The sequence below is a fragment of the Oncorhynchus tshawytscha genome, linkage group LG16 (genome assembly GCF_018296145.1).
Source record: "Oncorhynchus tshawytscha isolate Ot180627B linkage group LG16, Otsh_v2.0, whole genome shotgun sequence".
Lineage (NCBI taxonomy): Eukaryota > Metazoa > Chordata > Actinopteri > Salmoniformes > Salmonidae > Oncorhynchus > Oncorhynchus tshawytscha.
The window spans coordinates 28,824,965-28,846,289 of NC_056444.1; the positions used below are offsets into that span (position 1 = coordinate 28,824,965).

Here is a 21,325-nt window from a genome sequence, read left to right on the forward strand (position 1 = left end):
AAGTTGGTTAGGACATCTACTTTGTGCATGACACAAGTAATTTTTCCAACAATTGTTTACAGACAGATTATTTCACTTATAATTCACTTTATCAAAATTCCAATGGGTCAGAAGTTTACATACACTAAGTTGACTGTGCCTTTAAACAGCTTGGAAAATTACAGAAAATTATGTCATGGCTTTAGAAGCTTCTGATAGGCTAATTGACATAATTTGAGTCAATTGGAGGTGAACCTGTGGATATCTTTCAAGGCCTACCTTCAAACTCAGTGCCTCTTTGCTTGACATTATGGGAAAACCAAAAGAAATCAGCCAAGACCTAAGAAAATTGTAGACCTCCACAAGTCTGGTTCATCCTTGGGAGAATTTTCCAAATGCCTTTTTTTCCCCAAGTACCACGTTCATCTGTACAAACAATAGTACGCAAGTATAAACACCATGGAACCACGCAGCCGTCATACCGCTCAGGAAGGAGACGCGTTCTGTCTCCTAGAGATGAACGTACTTTGGTGCGAAAAGTGCAAATCAATCCCAGAACAACAGCAAAGGACCTTGTGAAGATGCTGGAGGAAACAGGTACAAAAGTTTCTATATCCACAGTAAAACGTGTCCTATATCGACATAACCTGAAAGGCTGCTCAAGAAGGAAGAAGCCACTGCTCTAAAACCGCCATAAAAAAGCCAGACTACGGTTTACAAATGCACATGGGGACAAAGATCATACTTTTTGGAGAAATGTCCTCTTGTCTGATGAAACAAAAATAGAACTGTTTGGCCATAATGACCATCATTATGTTTGGAGGAAAAAGGGGGAGGCTTGCAAGCCGAAGAACACCATCCCAACCGTGAAGCACGGGGGTGGCAGCATCATGTTGAGGGGGTGCTTTGCTGAAGGAGGGACTGGTGCACTTCACAAAATAGATGACACCATGAGAAGGAAAATTATGTGGGTATATTGAAGCAACATCTCAAGACATCAATCGGTCAGGAAGTTAAAGCTTGGTCGCAAATGGGATTTTAAAATGGACAATGACCCCAAGCATACTTCCAAAGTTGTGGCAAAATGGCTTAAGGACAACAAAGTCAAGGTATTGAAGTGGTCATCACAAAGCCCTCACCACAATCCTATAGAAAATTTGTGGGCAGAACCGAAATAGTGTGTGAAAGCAAGGAAGCCTACAAACCCGACTCAGTTACACCAGCTCTGTCAGGAGGAATGGGACAAAATTCACCCGACTTATTGTGAGAAGCTTGTGGAACACTACCCGAAAAGTTTGACCCAACTTAAATTGAGTGTATGTAAACTTGATTGAATATGTCCGTAAACACACCAGAAAGCTGGTCTGCGCATGCTCTAAGGACGCGGCTGGGGATGCCGTCTGGGCCTGCAGCCTTGTGAGGGTTAACACGTTTAAATGTTTTACTCACGTTGGCTGTAGTGAAGGAGAGTCTGCAGGTTTTGGTAGCCAACCGTGTCAGTGGCACTGCATGGTCCTCAAAGCGAGCAAAGAAGTTATTTAGTCTGTCAGGGAGCAAGACATCCTAATCAAGGAGATGAGTCCAGGTGAGTCTGATGATGCGCAGGTGCGAGTAACGATGGTGCCTGGTAACCTAGAGGCCGGAGAGGGAGCACAAGTGACAGCAGGTACTAGTTTGCATCAAGCATGTCTTGAGCATTTGGCCATACTGTATGTTCTCATCGAAATCGCAGTAAATATGCTCATGATTCATGCACCTGGGGAAAAACCTTTTGGCATGGCGAAACCAAGCCTGACATAGGTCTGGATTGATTTCATTGCATGCATCATCCATAGCCTGAAGGAGGGTGGTACATTCATGGGGATGGCAATTAAATATCTTCTACCTGTATTGTAATTGTGTATTGTATTTTACAGTATTGTATTGTACATATGTATTGTCGTGGTCCTGTACGTGGCTCAGTTCATAAGAGCATGGCACTAGCAACACCAGAGTTATGGGTTTGATTTCCACTGGGGTCAAAAGGTATGGACTGTTGTCACTTTCTTGTTTAGGACTTTCTGGATTATTTGCATATTGGTATTGGTATTGATGCTGTATTACTGCAATGTAGGAGTTAGAAACACAAGCATTTTACGGAACCTGCTGCAACATCTGCTAATCTGTGTACGTGATCAACAAACTTTGATTTGATTTGTCACATACAGTACGTCTCTGATCTTGTAAAAAAAAAAACTAATTGTGAAGTAAAATCATAATATGTCATACTTCTTATGTTTCTACTTTACAGGCATACAGTACCAGTACCGTTTTTTCTTTATTTTTACTATTTTATATTGAGAGTAATAGTGAAGACATCAAAACTATGAAATAACACATGTGGAATCATGTAGTAACTACAAAAATGAGAGATTATTCAAAGAAGCCTCCCTTTGCCTTGATGACAGCTTTGCACACTCTTGGCATTCTCTCCTTTGAATAATATAAAATATATATTTCATTTGTTTAACACTTTTTTGGTTACTACATGATTCCATATGTGTTATTTCATAGTTTTGATGTCTTCACTATTATTCTAAAATGTAGATTTTTTTTTTGTTTAAATAAAGAAAAACCCTTGAATGAGTAGGTGTGTCCAAACGTGTTTCTGCTACTATACATTTCCATTATGTAGTTCTCAAAATCTGTATTAGACAAATGAGTTTACATGTAAAATCTATAGGTTTACAAAACATTTAAGTGATCATCAATTAAGAGCAGTCGGACAGTAATGTGACCATGTATTCAGAAAGGCAATTACTTTGTATGAACAGGCATTGCAATGTGAAACATGTATTTCTAGATGAAACACTGATTATGTTTGGTTAAAAAGTGACTATGATTTTGTGTGTTTACTGCCTTTTTGATTTTTTGTTTCGAGTTTTTGTATTAAGAGTTGTGAAAATGTACCACATTCTTGTGAAATTTGCACCAAATTGATAAAACAAACTAACATTTAAAGGGGAAGTTCACCCATTTTACATGTGGCCTTTTTTTCAGCTATTATTTTCCATATTTTAATTAGTTACCGAGTCCTCACTTGCCATTGACTACAATGCATTGTGAAAATGTGTCTAAAGTGTGTTAGAAATGTCCACTGTCCCATAAATCCATATTTGAACCGTTGTGTTGTTGGTGTAAACAGTATCAGTCAGACATGGATTTATGGCACAGTGGAATATTTTTTAAGACTTCACAGGCATCATTCAGAATGGGATTCTGATGCAATATGAGTTCATTTGGAGTGTTTTAGAGCATTTTATAACATCCTATAGGACCTTTTACATATAAAAATCGGTACCCTGTTCGGTTCTCTGGAGCGTTTGCGAGAATTCTACAGTATGCTGCTGTGCTTTCACACGACATGCAAATAATCGTTTCAGGGTGCAATTAGAAAGATGCTCATTCTTCATGACGTTAAAGAGCTAGCTCGTTTACAACAGGCAAAAAAATTTCCACGTGACTCGCGCTGCCGTGTCACGATACCTGGTACTCTGGTCCTGGATCTTTAGCCCGCTACGCACGTAAATTTAGGATTCATTTCAGCCAGGGTATGTTTGTGTTTCACACATGCTTTATAGCGTGGATCAGGGTAAACAGTTTGAAGGATCAACTACGAGCACAGAAAGAGTGAAAATCAGGCCACATGTAAAAATGGGTGAACTTTCCCTTTAGTTGATTATGGATAAAGTCTACCCACAAGACGTTATCATTAGCATCGCAAACTGGCTACTTACAGAGCGATAGACAAACACTTGCACCAAACAGACATATACCGGAGCAATATTGCTCGAAATTAATTGGCTCCGTTTAGCTTTTCAGGGGTTGGATAATGTCAATGTGGCTTTGATTGGATAGTAGCCAGGATCTTGATGTTTCTTATTAATTTCTGACTTGATTGGCGAGCTACTCATAGGTGGGCTGCGAGCTACTGGCAGCTCATGATCTACCTGTTGGAGACTCCTGATCTAAACTAAGGTAGCCTCATTTGTTTTAAGAAAATAAGCATTTTGTGAAATTATTAATGCCTACATTCCATTTGAATGCATTTTTTGAGGACAAAAAAAACTCTAAAGCAGTTGATTTTATTTGTGACCACGCCCTCATTATCACCCCCAATAGTTTCCCAGTGTGTGATGAGCAGTCCAACACATCACACCCATCAAATGGTCCAACAAAACACTTCTCAGTATAGTCCCCTCGTAATAATCTATTTATTTAACCTACACTTGAGTGACTAAATGGAAAATCAAATCAAATTTGTCACATACACCAAATACAACTGGTGTAAACTTTATTGGGATATGCTTGCTTATGAGCCCTTCCCAACAATGCAGTTTAAAAATGTAAATAAAATAGTAAAACAATTGGAATCAAATAAAATATACAATAATCAAGCCATATACAGGGAGTACCAGTACCAGATCAATGTGCAGAGGTATGAGGTATTTGAGGTAGATATGTACATGAAGGCAGGGTAAAGGCATCAGGATAGATAAGAGAAAAATAAAGAACCTGACTTAGAAGTTCCTCAGAAGCTTTGCTGTGGTTTTATTATACCATACTACAATTGAAGGAAACAGTTAGCAATTATTACTTTTTTTCTAATATTCCAGCAGTAGGCAAGACACCCTGTTTAGTTAAGAAAAAAATATGTAAAATAAAAAAGTTTGCCATCCTATTTTTTAGGCTAATATTCTACCAGTAGGCTTCTGTAGCCTAGACCTAGTATTGTCCAGCAAAGCAGATCAGAGTTTGACAGTGCAAGGCTAAAACTGTCAGCCTGATGACCACACAAGTGTTACACACAGAGCAGAGCAGTGGATGGTCTGACACCAGGCAGCCAATGGAGAGAGGGGTGATGTCACTGGGAGCTGGGCTGAGTCTGACAGCAGACCACTGGGCAAGGAGGCAAACTCACAGACAGACCGTGGTGCTGTGGTAGGGACACCCACTGCAACTGGACTGAAACAGACCTTGGATCAAACTCTATTTAAAATATTTGAAATACTCCAGCTGTACTTGATTGAGCTTGCCTGTTGCAATGAAACCAATAGCAGTCTCAAAAGTACAAACTCTGGCACTCCAGGCAGACTAAAGCAAACGCTCAAAAGTATTTGAAAGATTTCAAATAGTAAGTATTTGAACCCAGGTCTGGACTAGACTCTGACCATGTTTGCATAGGCCAACTCTTCACTGTCCAGGCTCAAACTGGCCATTCAGGAATAGTACAAGGAGTGGAATGTTAGCTGAACAGACTGGTACCCAGGCTAAAATAATTAGCCTGTCTATTTAGTTGGACTTATTTAGATCTGAGAAGAGAGATCATTATCAGTGGTTCACTAATATATTCTCCAGTAGGGGGTGCAGATGTTCGTTTTTGAAGAGAAATTGGACAACTGCCAAACTGAAACCAGTATTTTAGCCGTCTGCGTCCATGCTTTATTAGAACGGTTCATTCAACTCACGATCAGTCAATGCACCCACATTAACCCATTTAGCTGAGGCTGAAGCACAATACCATAGATAAACCAAGACTCTGGCACACACAGAAGACGACGATCAGATAAAACGGATCAGATTAAAAGGTGAAGCAGTGTCTTGTTGCTGCTCAGTGTTGGCCGGAGAGGACATGCATAGCAGGCGCGTTGTGAGATAGCTTCAATAGGTGAGTTAGTCATGCACGTCCAGCACAATATGGAACTGATCAGCAGTTGGCTGGGGAACTAGAGGAATGTGAAGTAACAGGAAGCAAGCACATGTCCAGGGAGAGATAGGGGTGGAGAGAGAGCGATCTGAGAGAGAGACAGAGGATGTGTGAGAGAGAGAGCGAGTTAGCTGGAGAGGGAGAGTGAGTGAAAGAGCAAATTGCATTCAACCTGAATGACAGTCTAGGGAGCCCAGGGGACCAACACACAATCTTGAAACGACTGTTTAAGGAAGTGATGACATCTGTCAGCAAACAAGAACTTCAAGTCGTTATGAAAAACACTTAGGCCGACTGGTATGCATGTTGTCTGTCAGCAGGCACACCGACTAAATACACCAAACCTTTAGTTTCAGAGGCCAGCGGTCAGGTTAAGGTTTTGAATAAGCAATGTGATAGGTAAATACCACATTCAAAGGAGCTATACAAGTGTTATGTATTTTTCTGTACTTGGTGTTGCATGTTGATAGTATAAAGTTTAAATGAAATTCTAGTCTAAAATACCATGATTCATTAAGGGGAAGAAAGACTGAGAATAGGTCACAGAATAGTCAAACAGCATCCACCCATCTCCCGAGGACAAGGCCAGTCAGAGAATGGTCTTCTATGATAGCTGGAGTTCAATTTATAATCACTTTAGGCAGTGTTGAGAGTAACGCAGTATTATGCTGCATACATAGCACACCTTCATCAGGGGTGTATTCACTAGGAACCAAATGTGTGGAAGTGGGAGGGACTAACTGGAATTGTACAAATAAGAAACACTCGTTTTTGTTGCACAACATTTCCCATTGCATTTTTAAAAAAAAGATCTACGGTGGGCACTTTGCAGAACAATTACTGAGACAATGCAGCTGGGATGGGACCAGTAAATGCTAAGACAACGACATGTCTTTTATTCAATTAGGAACAGAGAGATTACAGAATTACAACAAAACTGACAGAAGAATATACTTTCCAACATGTAGAAAATTTGGTTTATTTACGGTACATACAGTGGGTAAAACATTCCTTGAAAATAAATGCGGCAGTTTTTTTTAAGGCATTCAGACTTCAAGAAGTTAACACTGTACAAAATAATTGCACTGAAAAAAGTAGACCAAAGTGCGACAAATATTATTACAATTTGATGAGTTCATAACTAATCTGGAATCTTGTTTCTTCAGAGCCAAAACATTCATTGAAATATTATGCAAAAATTGATTCCTAATTCCTCATCAGAATCTTCTGATACTTGAAAGAATATCCCTAGATGCAAATCATATGGTCTTTCCTTTTACTTCCAATTTAAATAAGTGCTATCCGTTACTCTAGCTCTCTCTCATACGTAAGACACACATACGGTCCATCTTGGGATATTCTCTCGTACATACACACAAGTACTTTTGCATCTTGGGATATTCTTTCAAGTATAAATATATTTTTTAAGACAGTCATTAAATAACAACCCCGGTACCAAAGCAAATCTCTCATTCCTAGAAAGTGGAATTCCTATAGTTTTTCACGATCACTCCTAGAGTGTTCATTTGGTTGGACATTGTTGGCGCTTTCTTTCTCTCCCCTATGTTGCATCCATGTCTACAAGCAAAGTACATAACATTACTTCCATAAGGCATCTTGGGCGAGTCCTAACAAAATATTTTTCTTCAAGATATCGAGAGGCGACACGTACGCAAATGCTCTCATAGCCTCTTTCACATTGTCCTATTGGAGAAGGGAGACAGAAGTCCCATATTCCTATTTCAACTGCAGTAAGAGCCAAAAATAAATACAAACAAGTATTTCTTTGTATAATAAAGACTGATCAGTATGTCATTTCACTACATTTCAGTGCAGAGGTGTCTCCGTGAAGCAGGATGGGAAAAAACACCAACTGAAGTCACAGGCACCTTCACCCACACCAGAGGTATAAATCATCTTATACACAAATGACCCCGAGACCTTATGTACGTCCCAAATGACACCCTATTCCCTATGTAGTGCACCGCCTATGACCAGAGCCCACATTGGACCCTGGTCAAAACTAGTGCACTATATAGGGAATAGGGTGCCATTTGAAACTTGGAGAACTTCCTTCATCCTCTTCTACATGGAGGAAAGACTCCTGTTAAGAGCAACTTGGACAGGAGGAGACCACTGGTGCTTTCATGTGTAATGCAGAAGTGAACTTCTATGCCAGCCTATATGGAATAGGATCTGGTATGTAATGACAGCTAAAACAGTACTTTGACTATGAAGTAGGTAGGGCTGTTTCAACAGCAGCTTACGGTAAAAATCAGACTGAAGGTGGGTGCCTTGATAAAACAAATAAAATAGCAATAAACTTACATTTTGAACTTGACAAAAGCTGGACTTCTCTCAGGACTTAAGACTACTCCACTCTTATGAAATGAACGTCAGCAAAGCGCGACTGATTGAGAGATCGATCCTGACATATCAAAGAGATTATTTTTGTCTGAATTCAACGAAACGTGATCAAAACAAAACTTGCCTGCTTCGCCTTCATGTCAAGAAACCCCAAACTCCTTATTTTTTTTCACTTAACAATTTCGAAAGTGCCAGAGGGTTAATTAATAATAACACATGAATAAATTAGAGGTTAATGTTCTTCCATCTTCATTGTTGGTGCACAGATGGCACAGGCAGGTAGTTTGGTTGGTGTAATGTTTCACACATTATACCATCTAGCTCCGCCACACACACACACTTCAGGCTATTCCACAGATAACAAGACTCTCTAATCAAGACTCTTCCAGTGTCTGTGCCAATATGCCCAGCCTTGCCACTCTATAAGCTCGCTTTGGCTAATAGTCACCTCACACATCATTCATTTCAAAAACACAACATAAAAAAAATACACAATTTACTGAAAGGTCTAGGACCGTTTTAAAGCCAATATTAGTCTGAGGAACTCAGGAATAGGTTTTTAACTAATAATACAGAAATGAAACATCAATGAACCATGGTCTGATCACTACTATGTGCAGCACTACTAACTCCATCATCATCGCTGCAGTTTACTACAGCTACAATCTTTCCATCTTTCGTTGGTTTGGCCCGTTTTAACATATCTGGTATCGGTCTTATCAAGTCCGTAACAGTTTGAGGCGGTTGAGACAACATTACTCAGCCAGTCTTGTGGCTGCCGTCACCGGTTCTCTGGGCGCGGGTCGAGATGAGGTCGCGAGACACCCTCTTGCAGTCCTTGGCCAGGCCCAGGAAGCACATGAGGTCTATGAAGGCGGTGGTGATGTTCAACTTCACGCCGAACTCACTGGTGGCGTAGTCAAAGGGAAAGGTGTGGTGGTAGTTGTGGAAGCCCTCACCTGAAAGGAAGGACACGAGACCAGGGCATTTTTTTTCATGAAAATGTTAAAAAGACCAACAGGCCGATGTGCTATAGTTGTGCATCTATGAGAGTTACTTTTCCCCCCAATAGGCTTGAAAACATGATTTGATAAGAGTACAGGTGATATGTAAACTAAAGCACTTGGAGACTGAGAAGTTCCACAACAGGGCTGGGTAACTTCAGTCTTGGTGGGAGGCTAGTACTCAAACACATGATTCAACAAAGTTAATTATAGTCTCCAACTTGAAGAACCAGCATTAGATGACTCAAAAACATGCACCAACTACAGCAGCCCTCTAAATCCAGAGCTGTAAGTATCTTACAATTCCCACTTGTTTTAAGCAATTCAACTAAAGCATGATTTTCATAGCTGAGAAACAGGCAGCTCCTACAGACAAGAAGCTACAGTAGAACAGTGGTATTCAGAGTCAGGTGTGAACTGCAGTGGGGTCACCAAAATTATTTAAATGGTCATTGGCTGTGTCTATACTACTTATAGAGTGCAAGGTTCTGGCCAAAAAAGTATTGCTCCAACCAAAAGTAGTGCACTATATAGGGAATAGGGTGCCATTTCAGATTTGCCAATTGTGAAACCTGCATTAATTTATTATACATACATCTCTACGGTCCGAGCCTTTCTTACGCTATAAAGAACACTTTATAGTGTCGGGGTTGGTTGCGAAATACAAGCCACTGCCCCCTGTTCAAAAAGATCAATCTAAGCAAGCCTAAATGTTTATATTGAGTGATAATTCATATAAAATTGTGTTGGAATTTAAATGGAATTGTGAATTGATCCCAACTCTGGAGAGTGGATCTCCCCTCACTCCCTTTAAAGAGAAAGATGATCCGGGCTTACCGATGGCGCTGAAGGCCACGAAACGGTTCTCACTGGGGTTGATGTTGCGGTCGTAGGGTCGGTTGCCCCACATGTGAGCGGCAGAGTTGACCAGCCAGGTAGCGTTCAGCACCAGAGCGTACCTCATGAGGCACGGGATGAAGTAGCCCACCCACAGGGACTCATCCCACAGGAACCAGGGTACCCACATGGGCACCAGGAAACACAGCAGGACCACAGACAGCTTGTAGTACCTAGAGGGCAGAGATGAGACGTTAGAGATATACTGAGAAAAGAGACATTGTTTGAATCTAAACATAGTTACTAACGCTGAAAAGTCACCACCCCAAGCACCTAGATTCATAAACAGAGGTACTAAACTGCAGTACGTCACACCTACTTCTCAGTCTACATAAAAAACACATTTGGACAAAATCTTCTGATCGGTTGATTGTGTCTACCACCATATGTTAAATCACCCTTTTCTACAAGAGCTGTGGTGATACTAGTTTGGGACTGCGTCCAAGAGCACCCGCTGCATGTTGACCAATGGCCAGCCAGTCACTGTACTTTGTGTGGGTATGGCCTGATCGAGGTCCTGGCAGAGATGACAGCTCTTATCAAAAGATCAGCCACCAGCGCCGTCACGGCCACCGCGACCCAGACTACCACTTCCTGTGGTCGTGACTAGAATGGGGAAACTGGTTCAGAGAGCAGCAGCGCAGAGAGCACAGTCAAGCTACTGGGGCTACTCTCATGCAACATACACAGAAGTATAGCTAACCACATGATCAGGAAAGCACCTGGTCCTAACAATGAAACATTTGTGTGGAGCACTCTAGAGTTTGGTTTACCTGAGATATTGTCATGCATCGACAATGAATTCAAATACATCTAAACATTGACGAGTAACTGGTCTCACAGAACATACACGTACAATAATGTGGAACACAACGGTTTTGGGTTGCTTGATTATCTTGTATTGACAATATATGGTAGAGAGGGGGAAATGCAAAACTCAATGGCATCATCTGATCACTAGTCACATGCAGTCCGAATCTTGATGTGACATTCATTCTGTAACCACCGATTTCTATGGTGGATTTTATACAGAGGTCTTTCAAGTGTTCAATGAGTGTTAAATTGCCCCTCTGTGGTACATTCTGTGCCGTGCCACTGCCAATGGAGGTTTGGTGCAACTTTCCCAGAATGCAAATAGGCTTCTAGCTATAACACTGCATGATTCAAAGCAAGGGTACTGCCAAAGGCCTTGGCAGGGCCAACACCTTTAAAAAGGCCCAGTTCAGTCAAAAATTCTGTTTTTACTGTGTTTTGTATCACATTGTACAACAGCTGATGAAACTAACACTGCAAAAGTGTGAACAATTTTGATCAGTGTTATTTCCTGAAAGAAAATATAATCTACACAGGACCTTCTTATCAGCCTGTTTACATGGGAGGGAGTTTCGGCTTAATAGACCAGTAATAGACCGGTAAATTGGTTAATAGACATAGTCCGAACAGCTCTGCCAATTACAGCTAGTTTTAAGTTTCCCCCTCCCACTTAGACCCCTCCCAGACAGTCCTAGCAAAATTCTTGCTGAGAAATAGTTTGTTAAAAAGCTATTTGTCAGTTTTAATGGAAAACTATTACAGCAAGGTACTTCATTGTTACCCAGAAAGAGAGATAAAAACAGCTGCATTGGGCCTTTAAAAAAAAAAATACTTCCAACTGAAAGGTGACAGCAAGCTACAGTATGTAGATTTTTTTTTAAAGTACAACAAGAATCCAGTTCCTCAAAACAAACAAACAGTTCATAATTGGAGGTCTGAGGGTATAACTGTTCTTATGAAAGGAGAGGGTTTTACACACAGCCAAGAACAAGATCCAATACATGGAAAAAGGGAATGTGGCTCAAAGTTTTGCTGCTCCCAAATGTCATCTTTTGAAAAAGTTAACAGGTGATAAAATAACAACGTTGACGGTGATAGTCTTTGTTACGTCAAGCTTTATCAAAATATCACATTTGAGGAGCAGCAATCTCTCTAAAGCAATATCTTTAAGTATTAAGATAACGTTTTTATCTGTTTTCACAGAAATGTGCATTGCATCATAATTAAACTCTTTACAGGAGATAATACCAACAGACAATATACCAACAGACAATATAACATCCTGTGTGGCTCAGTTGGTAAAGCATTGGGCTTGCAATACCAAGATTGCAAGTTCGATTCCCGCTGGGGTCACCCATCCAAAAATGTTTTCACTACCATGAGCAACTTTTGACAAACGTGTCAGCTAAGTGGCATATAAGATGAAAGGTATGGAACTAGGACGGTACAGGGCATAGACTGGTAAAGTGTCATCTTACTTTCTCTGGAGCATGACGACTTTATCTGCCTTCAGGTCCGTCAGCTCCAGCTTCTTGCCCTTCTCGATGACGTCGGGGTGCTTGCGTACGAGCAGCCAGCCAATGTGAGCGAAGAAAAAGCCCCGCACTGCATTGTGGGGGTCGGCATCTGTCTCAGAGTACTTGTGGTGAACCCGGTGGTCCCTCGCCCACTCGTAGATGTCGTTCTGGAAGAAATAAATGGTGATGTGGTTGTTTAGGAGCCACTTATATCCAACAGAAAAGCGAACACAGGAATCTGAGACCATGTGTATCAAGCGTCTCAGAGTAGGAGGGAGAACCTGATCACCACTCTTACTCTGAGATGCTTGATATATATGGTTTGGCCCTAGATCCACAGTTCTGGTGTTTCTACTATAGAGATAACCATTAACATTGGATTGTCATGCAAGCTGAAGGGCTCATACCCGAACGTTCGGCAATAAAAATGTACATTTAAGTATATTTACTGGAGTGCTGTTCCATTTCTGTTCTTTGTACCATAGAGATAAACCATGTATTTATCTCCACCTCCATGCTGTAATTCTACAAGCAATTGAGATGTCAGAACACACTAATATTAATATGTATGGGAACAACACCAGAGAGAGGGTTTAAACACAATATACTTGAGTATAGATGCACAGTATACTATGCATTTATAAACCTAGAAAACATATAGTAGAGAACTACAGTTCAATAGACAGTGTGTATTAAGAGGTGACCCTCAGATTAACTGGGCAGCATCAGCCAGTCAGCACAACAACGCAGATTATACAGGCAACGCCCACTCAGATTAAATGCAATCGTTAATTCCAGTGGAAATTTGTTAACACTCAATCATACTTTATATACCAGCATATTGCACAGTGGGTCACTCATTAATTAAGTTGTTGTTATTGGTGGGGACTAGCGTAGACCTTTTTTAACCAAACCCTTAACCTGATTGCATTGGTCACTTCTTTAAATCAAGTCATCAGTTTGTAAGGTCATCATTGGGCCACGTGATGGTCACTTCATACATCTAAATTTTGGAGATTTCTAGAATAAAATTGGGTCTTTTTCCACAGAGGGATTTTGTATGAAATTTGGATAAGTAGTCTTGTGTTGATTTTTTTGATGAAGGCTGGCTAAAGCCACTAAATCGTTGGCACTTGGCAGTAGCCTCTGCTAGCTCTCTGTCCTGCTGTTTCTAACTTTCCCTCACAGACACGCCAACACAATAAAGGCCTTTTAATTGAAGCTACACTCGAGAAAGAACCTTGGTGTTTTGGAAGAGCCATGTTGGTTGATCACACAAGTTTAGCCTTCAAGTTTATGATGTGTGTGTATGCCTGTGTCTGTTTTTGTCCCTTTAGAGGTCCTATACTGTGTCCTCTCTGGGGTTCAATAAAGCTGATTCAATTCCAAAAGTTCTCCTTTGTTTACCTGAAAGGCCATGGAGTTAGCGAGGGCCAGAAAGACTCGGAGAGGGGTGGAGGCCTTGTAGGACTTGTGACTCCAGAGGCGGTGGGCCCCCGCAGTTATACCCAGGGCACTGAGCAAGAAGCACAAAGCAGCTAGGGGAAAGAGAGAGAGAGAGAGATTAGGCTAGATATACAGACGCCCATGTCTGGCTCACACACACAGAATCATGTGAAACACACACAAAGACATTTGACTCCTAGTAGTTACAAGGGACATCATGTCCCATGCCTGTTCCCCATCCCTGCCTAGTTTCTGTCATTATATAGTTATTTCTGTTGGCAACTGGCAATTGCAGCACATATGCATGCATGTCTACTCTCAGGGTTGTTGTTGTAAAACTGCTGAATGTGTTTCTATGTGCAGTCACACAAGGCTGCTTAGGATGTGAGAACCTGGGACATCCAACTGGTCCAGGCAGCAAAGAAGAGACATTCTGTTGTGGTGCCATGTAGCCTCACAATGGAATGTCTATTGGAATGCTGATTGTTCTTTGTCTTGCCCAATGGAATAATATGCAGTTCAGCATATGAGAGCTAGAGCGAGAGAGACAACAGTGGAAACACAGTTTTGGTTGTTCAGTATTCGTTCCAGTATAATCCAAGTCATGAGTTCTGTCTATCTATTCCAACTATTCTCGCAAAAACAGAATTAAAACCCCTGCACGTTTTTTCCTATGTCTAAACAAGCAAATAAAGATGGGTGCAGCTATTTTCTAATTCAGAAATATATTTAGAACAGACGTGCCTCGGGCCACACATTCCAAAAGTCTCTCTCCATCTGCACCACAGTAGGCCTAGCCTATGAGCAGTGTCTTCAATTGAAGATGGATGGTCCATAAAACTGTTAGGCTACATATTATATAATACGAGAGAAGTCACCAAATAGGCCCTTGTTTGTTATTTCCATGGGGAAAATATTGAGTAGGTGTGCCCCGAAATAGATTTACCAACATTCAACACTATTCTTATAGGAGGGCGGGCAAGTAGCAACATGTCGGTGTAACACCACCAAACGCCTACTTCACAAATGCATCACCCGGCTCAGCACATTCTCTTGTCGTTGGTCGACCAGATAAAACCATGCTGCGTTGACCAACAACTTTAACGAGGAAAAGGGCGTCGAAACCGATACAAGCGGAACAAGAACATTTGAATAAAATGGCACATGAAGTAAATGGTGATACTTACTCCAAGCCAGAGTCAGGGCCGACGCGGAGGGCACGAGCGTCAGTCCATAAAGCGCTCCAACATGTAATAAAAACATTAATATGATGTTTCTCCACACCAGTCTCATCGGTGGTTTAGGGCCCTCTTTTGCTTTATAACTATCATCAAAAACATCATCCCTCGTCGACGTTTCTGGCATCACGGCATCTCCGTTTTGTTGCTTGCTGGGGTTTGTCGTCTCTGTCATTTTTGCTGTAGAATTCTGTAACGTGCCCAGTGTTGAGACGAGATCTGTACTTAAAAGAGGACAGATAGCTATTCAGTTTACATGACAAACACCGGCATCATGGTCCATCCCACCAGGAAATCGAGCACGCACTTCACACGGTGAAAGTGCGTGCTAGCAGCTAGATTAAAGTGCGTGCTCGATTTCCTGGTGGGCAAGCATCACTGGTTGCAATGCTAGGATAGCATAGGCTACTCTAAAACGAACACATCATTTGCTATCAACTGGCATCAAATACAAAACTTACTGCGTGGTATGAAGAAATCGTTAAAATGTACCAAAATGGGCACAACGCGGAGATGGCTTCTTCGGGCGAAAGTTGACAATTGAACGCGTTGTCAGCTCTACTCGTAGTGATGACTCCGTTTACCTAACCTGCTGCTGAGTTTCATCTTCAGACCTCGTTTTAAAGACTGCAATTGGTCGAGGGGCATTTGATGCCACTTCTACCCTAATCGTTTCATTGGTTGCCTTCGTATCTGATGTTTATTTTACAACCCCTGGCAGTGAAATGTTGAAAGACATCCAGATAACACCACCCACCCACCCCTTTTCTGTTTGTTTCTTTACAGTTGCGCTCATGTTAATTTATGTGATCACAAATTACACAACTTGTGTCACAATGGTCGGATAGCTGTTTGTGTTATAGGCGTAGTCTAGTTAGATAGACAGACACCACCTTTCCAAAGTCAGTGCCCAGCAGTAACCTTTCCATAAATGGGTCATTACAATAAGGAAAATTGCATTTTGTTGTTCATGGAGAGGATGTGGGGTGATGGGAGTTGAATGATACATCATTTTAGGGACAGATACAAATTATTGGGGCAGGGGTGGTCCAAAATAGGGGAGGGTTGTCAAACCATTTTTTTTTTTTTGCTTTGGGGAGGGTTGTGTTTTTTGGGGGGTCACAGGGGAGGGTAGTGCGTTTTTTCCCTGGTGTACATATGCTCTTCTGCTTGTATTTTCTCTAATAAACAATGGCTTGACTTACTTTGATATTACCCTAATGAAGCTTAGAAACGTTTGTGAACGTGTGTGGCTATTATTCAGCTTTAATTACTGTATGCCTACCTATGATATAAAGGCATGATGTGAAGGCAGTACACACCTACGCTCCAACTGACTCCGACAGTTGAACTTGAGGTGAGGAAGTCTGTTTTAGGCCTACCAGAGTTACTCCTATAATCTAACAATATAATGAAAATGTGCAAATTAGCCTCCTTCTGTACGTCTGTATCTGTATATCAGACGTAGTAGCCATCTGACATAAAGAAATGCATGTCAGTGCCGTAGCATGCCACCGCATGTCTCTATCTTTCTCCATCTCTCTGGGGTTAGGCCTATGCTTCTCTTCCTTTATATAGGCTATATACACCGTATATATTTATACAAATATGAATATCATAGCCTATAGGCCTATGCATGCAATGCCCTGATACATGTAGTGCTTAAATCTCTTGACAGCTGAACCGCGAGGTGGACAATTATTATTTTAGGAAAGTAGACAAAAACAAATTAAAAACAGACTATAAAGTTATGCATATGCTGCACATGGAAGCACACGGAGTCGTGTTTTTGTCATTTGTTATAGCTGTTTTTAAGGACATTAAATGTGGCTCATTTGGCCGACATCCCTCTTTGTGTCTGTATCTATGTAATGGTATTTATGTTTAAAAAAAACAGGGACCACAATGAAAATAAGTTCCCGACTTTATTGTGCAATCCCGGTATCTTTTAAAAATATTTGTGTATATATGTATTTTTTGAACTGACAAATAACATCAATCAGTCAATTCAATTCGATAGTGGGTAAGCCTTCAAGGTAGGGAGGGATGTATTTTCTGTTTGTCCAGATTGACATAGTCTATTTATTGTGGTGTTGAAAACACAAACCATGATATTGAAGTGCCCAAAGTCAGTATGGTTTGTTTATTGGTTGTGTGGTGCATTGGCACAGACACCTGTTGGTTGAAAATTAGTTGCATATTGTATATTTTATATAATTATAAATATGGCATCAAAATGTTGACATTTTCTCCTAGCTGATCATTGTCTGCAGCCGGCTCTGATCGTAGTGTAATGAAAGAGGTAGGGAGAGCTCCTCTGTGGGGGTCAGCGAACCCTCAACCTTCTGGCCCATAGCCCTGCGTAGCATCAAAAGCGTGCTGAAGAGGCAAAGTTGATATCCACGTTTATAAACGCAGGGTCGTGACAGGTATTGTTATTTTTGGTCGTAAACATTATTTTGAGTTAATTCTGTGAGGGGGGAGGGTGTTCAATTTATTTTGCAGGGTCGTGAAAATCATTTTAATGTTGGCGAGTGGGGTGCATTTTGTTTTTTGATGACACCTTGACTTGGACCAGCCCCTCCCCCTAATACATTTTGATCTGTCCCTTAGGCTATTTCTCCATACAGAATCTTTCCAGATCATTGATATCCTTTGTCTGCACTTATGGACTGCCCTCTTCAATTCAAACCACAGGTTTTAAATGGGCTTCAAGTCCGGAGACTGAGATGCCCATTGCATAAGGTTGATTTTGTGGTCAATTAACAATTTCTTTGCAAATGTTAATGTTGCTTGGGGTTACTGTCTTGCTGGAAGATCCATGTTTCAGCCTCCTGGCAGAGGCAACCAGGTTTTGGGCTAAAATGTCCTGGTACTTGGTAAAGTTCATGATGCCATTGACCTTAACAAGGGCCCCAGAACAAGTGGAAGCAAAATAGCCCCATAACATCAAAGATCCCCCACCAGAATATGCAGTAGGTATGGAAGAAAAGAAACCTCATACCTACTGAAAAATCAGGTGCTGAATCTTTGATGTTATGGGGCTATTTCGCTATCTACAAAGAAATGGTTAATTGACCATAAAATCAACAGTTTGCACACATCTCAGTCTCATGAAGCAAACCTGTGGTTTTAATTGAAACTGCAGTCCATAAGCGCAGACAAAGGATATCATTATGTGTGGAGGAATGGTTTAAAGATCCCTCCCAACGTGTTCTCCAATCTCATAAAACCTTTCAGAACAAGGCTCAGTGCCTTTATCCTCGCAAAGTGAGGTATTGAAAACTATTGAAAACAGCGGGCCAATCATTTTGAACCCTATCTTCTTCATTTTTATTACTCTTACTTGCTCAACAAAATCTCTTTTTCTGAGCAATGGCATTTAAAATAATCTAATTTCTAAAAATGTTTAGCATACAATATAGCTCAGTATTTGTATTATATATTTTATACAGTCTTTTTTGCTCATATTTATCAAGGGAGCCAATCATTTCGGATCCCACTGTACATATTCGACATACTAATTATAAAAAAGGGAACCCTTTCCTTTGACTCTCCTGAATAAGCTGAATAAATAAAGGTATGCTTTTGCATAATGAAAATAGGACTCATCCTGTAGACCAGACTCATATTTATATAACAAGGACATTGTGAATGAGAGGACTCATATTTCAAAAGCTGAAGAACATGCGCACATCCAGGTACATTTTCAAGGTGCTGGAGTTATAGATGAACTCATGAAAAATCTAAATGAAAACGCCACACACTGCTGTCCATGCGCCCAGGCCATTTTATTGATACAATGTTTCAACCCTTAGGTCTCCATCAGGCATCCGTGACCTAAGGTCGAAACGTGGTATCAATAAAATCCCCTTGTAGCATGAACAGCACTGTGGCACATTTTCATTTTTATGTTTCAACACACGATCAGGCAGCAAGGCTCGGGTGTTAGGCAAACACACCATAAAACGTGCCATATTTCACCTGTTGGAACATGACAAGCCTTCAAGAGTGACATAAGCCAATAATGAGCATGGGTCTACTAATATAATATTGCAGGTAATATGATATAAGTATGATAACTATAAATATATACGGTATCATACATATTCAACATGGAACCTTTTCTGTTGACTCTCCTGAATCCCTTGAATCAGTTGAGTCCTAGAGGAACAGGGGTAGGGGGTGTGGCTACATGGTGTACAAGATGATTCATTCCTAGCTTGAAGCCCATTACTTGTAACTATTAGAATGATCTAACAGTGGTTCCCAAACTTTTTATTGTCCCGTACCCCTTCAAACATTCAACCTCCAGCTGCGTACCCCCACCAGGGTCAGCGCACTCTCAAATGTAGATTTTTTTTGGCATCATTGTTAGCCTGCCACGCACACACTATATGATACATTTATTAAACATAATGAGTGTGAGTTTGTCACAACCCGGCTCGTGGGAAGTGACAAAAAGCTCTTATAGGACCAAGGCACACAGAATAATATAATAATAATCAATAATTTTGCTATTTATTTAACCATCTTACACTCATCCCCAAAGCCAACACTTACTTTGGCCGCCTTTCCTTCCAGTTCTCTGCTGCCAATGACTGGAACAAATTGCAAAAATCACTGAAGCTGGAGACTATTTGTAACGGTTTTCTAGTGGTGATGAAGGAGAGTCGGACCAAACTGCAGCGTGTCGATTGCGATCCATATTTATTAAACAAAATGTAAACACGACTAAACACTAAACACTACAAAACAATAAACGTAATGAAAACCGAAAACAGCCTATCTAGTGCAAACTAACAGAGAGTACAAGTAAGACACTAAGGACAATCACCCACGACAAACTCAAAGAATATGGCTGCCTAAATATGGTTCCCAATCAGAGACAACGATAAGCACCTGCCTCTGATTGAGAACCACTCCAGACAGCCATAGACCTTGCTAGACAACCCACTAAGCTACAATCCCAATACCACCACCAAAACCCCAAGACAAACACACCACAATTACAAAAACCCCATGCCACACCCTGGCCTGACCAAATACATAAAGATAAACACAAAATACTTTGACCAGGGCGTGACAGAACCCCCCCCCCTAAGGTGCGGACTCCCGAACGCACCTCAAAACAATAGGGAGGGTCCGGGTGGGCGTCTGTCCATGGTGGCGGCTCCGGCGCGGGACGTGGACCCCACTCCTTTAATGTCTTAGTCCTCTCTCCCTTCGTCCCTGGATAGTCCACCCTCGCCGCCGACCATGGCCTAGTAGTCCCCACCCAGAACCCCACTGGACTGAGGAGCAGATCGGGACTGAGGAGCAGATCGGGACTGAAGGACAGCTCCGGGCAGCTCGGGACTGAGGGGAAGCTCGGGACTGAGGGGAAGCTCGGGAGTGAGAGAAAGCTCAGGAGTGAGAGGAAGCTCAGGAGTGAGAGGAAGCTCAGGAGTGAGAGGAAGCTCAGGAGTGAGAGGAAGCTCAGGAGTGAGAGGAAGCTCAGGAGTGAGAGGAAGCTCAGGAGTGAGAGGAAGCTCAGGCAGGTAGATAGATCTACCAGCTCCTGGCTGGCTGGTGGTTTCAGCAGATCCTGGCTGACTGGCAGATCCTGGCTGACTGGCAGATCCTGGCTGACTGGCAGATCTGGAAGAGTCTGGTTGACTGGCAGATCTGGAAGAGTCTGGTTGACTGGCAGATCTGGAAGAGTCTGGTTGACTGGCAGATCTGGAAGAGTCTGGTTGACTGGCAGATCTGGAAGAGTCTGGCTGACTGGCAGATCTGGAAGAGTCTGGCTGACTGGCAGATCTGGAAGAGTCTGGCTGACTGGCAGATCTGGAAGAGTCTGGCTGACTGGCAGATCTGGAAGAGTCTGGCTGACTGGCAGATCTGGAAGAGTCTGGCTGACTGGCAGATCTGGCGGCGCTGGGCAGACTGGCGGCGCTGGGCAGACTGGCGGCGCTGGGCAGACTGGCGGCGCTGGGCAGACTGGCGATGCTGGGCAGACTGGCGGCGCTGGGCAGACTGGCGGCGCTGGGCAGACTGGCGGTGCTGGGCAGACTGGCGGCTGGGCAGACTGGCTGGGCAGACTGACGACGCTGGGCAGACTGGCGGTGCTGGGCAGACTGGCGATGCTGGGCAGACTGGCGGTGCTGGGCAGACTGGCGATGCTGGGCAGACTGGCGATGCTGGACAGACTGACGGCGCTCGGCAGACTGGCGACGCTGGGCAGACTGGGGGCACTGGCGGCACTAGCTGCTCCATATAGGCTGACAGCTCTGGCGGCTTCTTACAGACTGACCGCTCTGGCGGCTCCGTGCTGAC

The 21,325-nt window shown here is 42.1% G+C and overlaps 1 protein-coding gene across 3 annotated transcripts; it reads right to left on the reverse strand.

Moving 5' to 3' along the window:
* Nucleotides 1-6,594: 6,594 nt before the first annotated feature.
* Nucleotides 6,595-15,715, reverse strand: LOC112253171 (acyl-CoA desaturase). Of its 3 annotated transcripts, none has more exons than XM_024425162.2 (6): nucleotides 15,500-15,715; nucleotides 14,957-15,226; nucleotides 13,731-13,861; nucleotides 12,285-12,490; nucleotides 9,934-10,166; nucleotides 6,595-9,051 (listed from the first exon to the last, which is right to left on the reverse strand). In XM_024425162.2, the coding sequence occupies exons 2-6, from the start codon at nucleotides 15,180-15,182 to the stop codon at nucleotides 8,852-8,854; spliced, it is 996 nt and encodes a 331-aa protein (XP_024280930.1). In that variant the 5' UTR covers nucleotides 15,183-15,226; nucleotides 15,500-15,715; the 3' UTR covers nucleotides 6,595-8,851. The 3 variants fall into 3 exon arrangements, with proteins under 3 accessions (XP_024280930.1, XP_024280929.1, XP_024280928.1); XM_024425161.2 differs by having other exon boundaries at nucleotides 15,469-15,714; XM_024425160.2 differs by having other exon boundaries at nucleotides 14,957-15,231; nucleotides 15,469-15,713.
* Nucleotides 15,716-21,325: the final 5,610 nt, after the last annotated feature.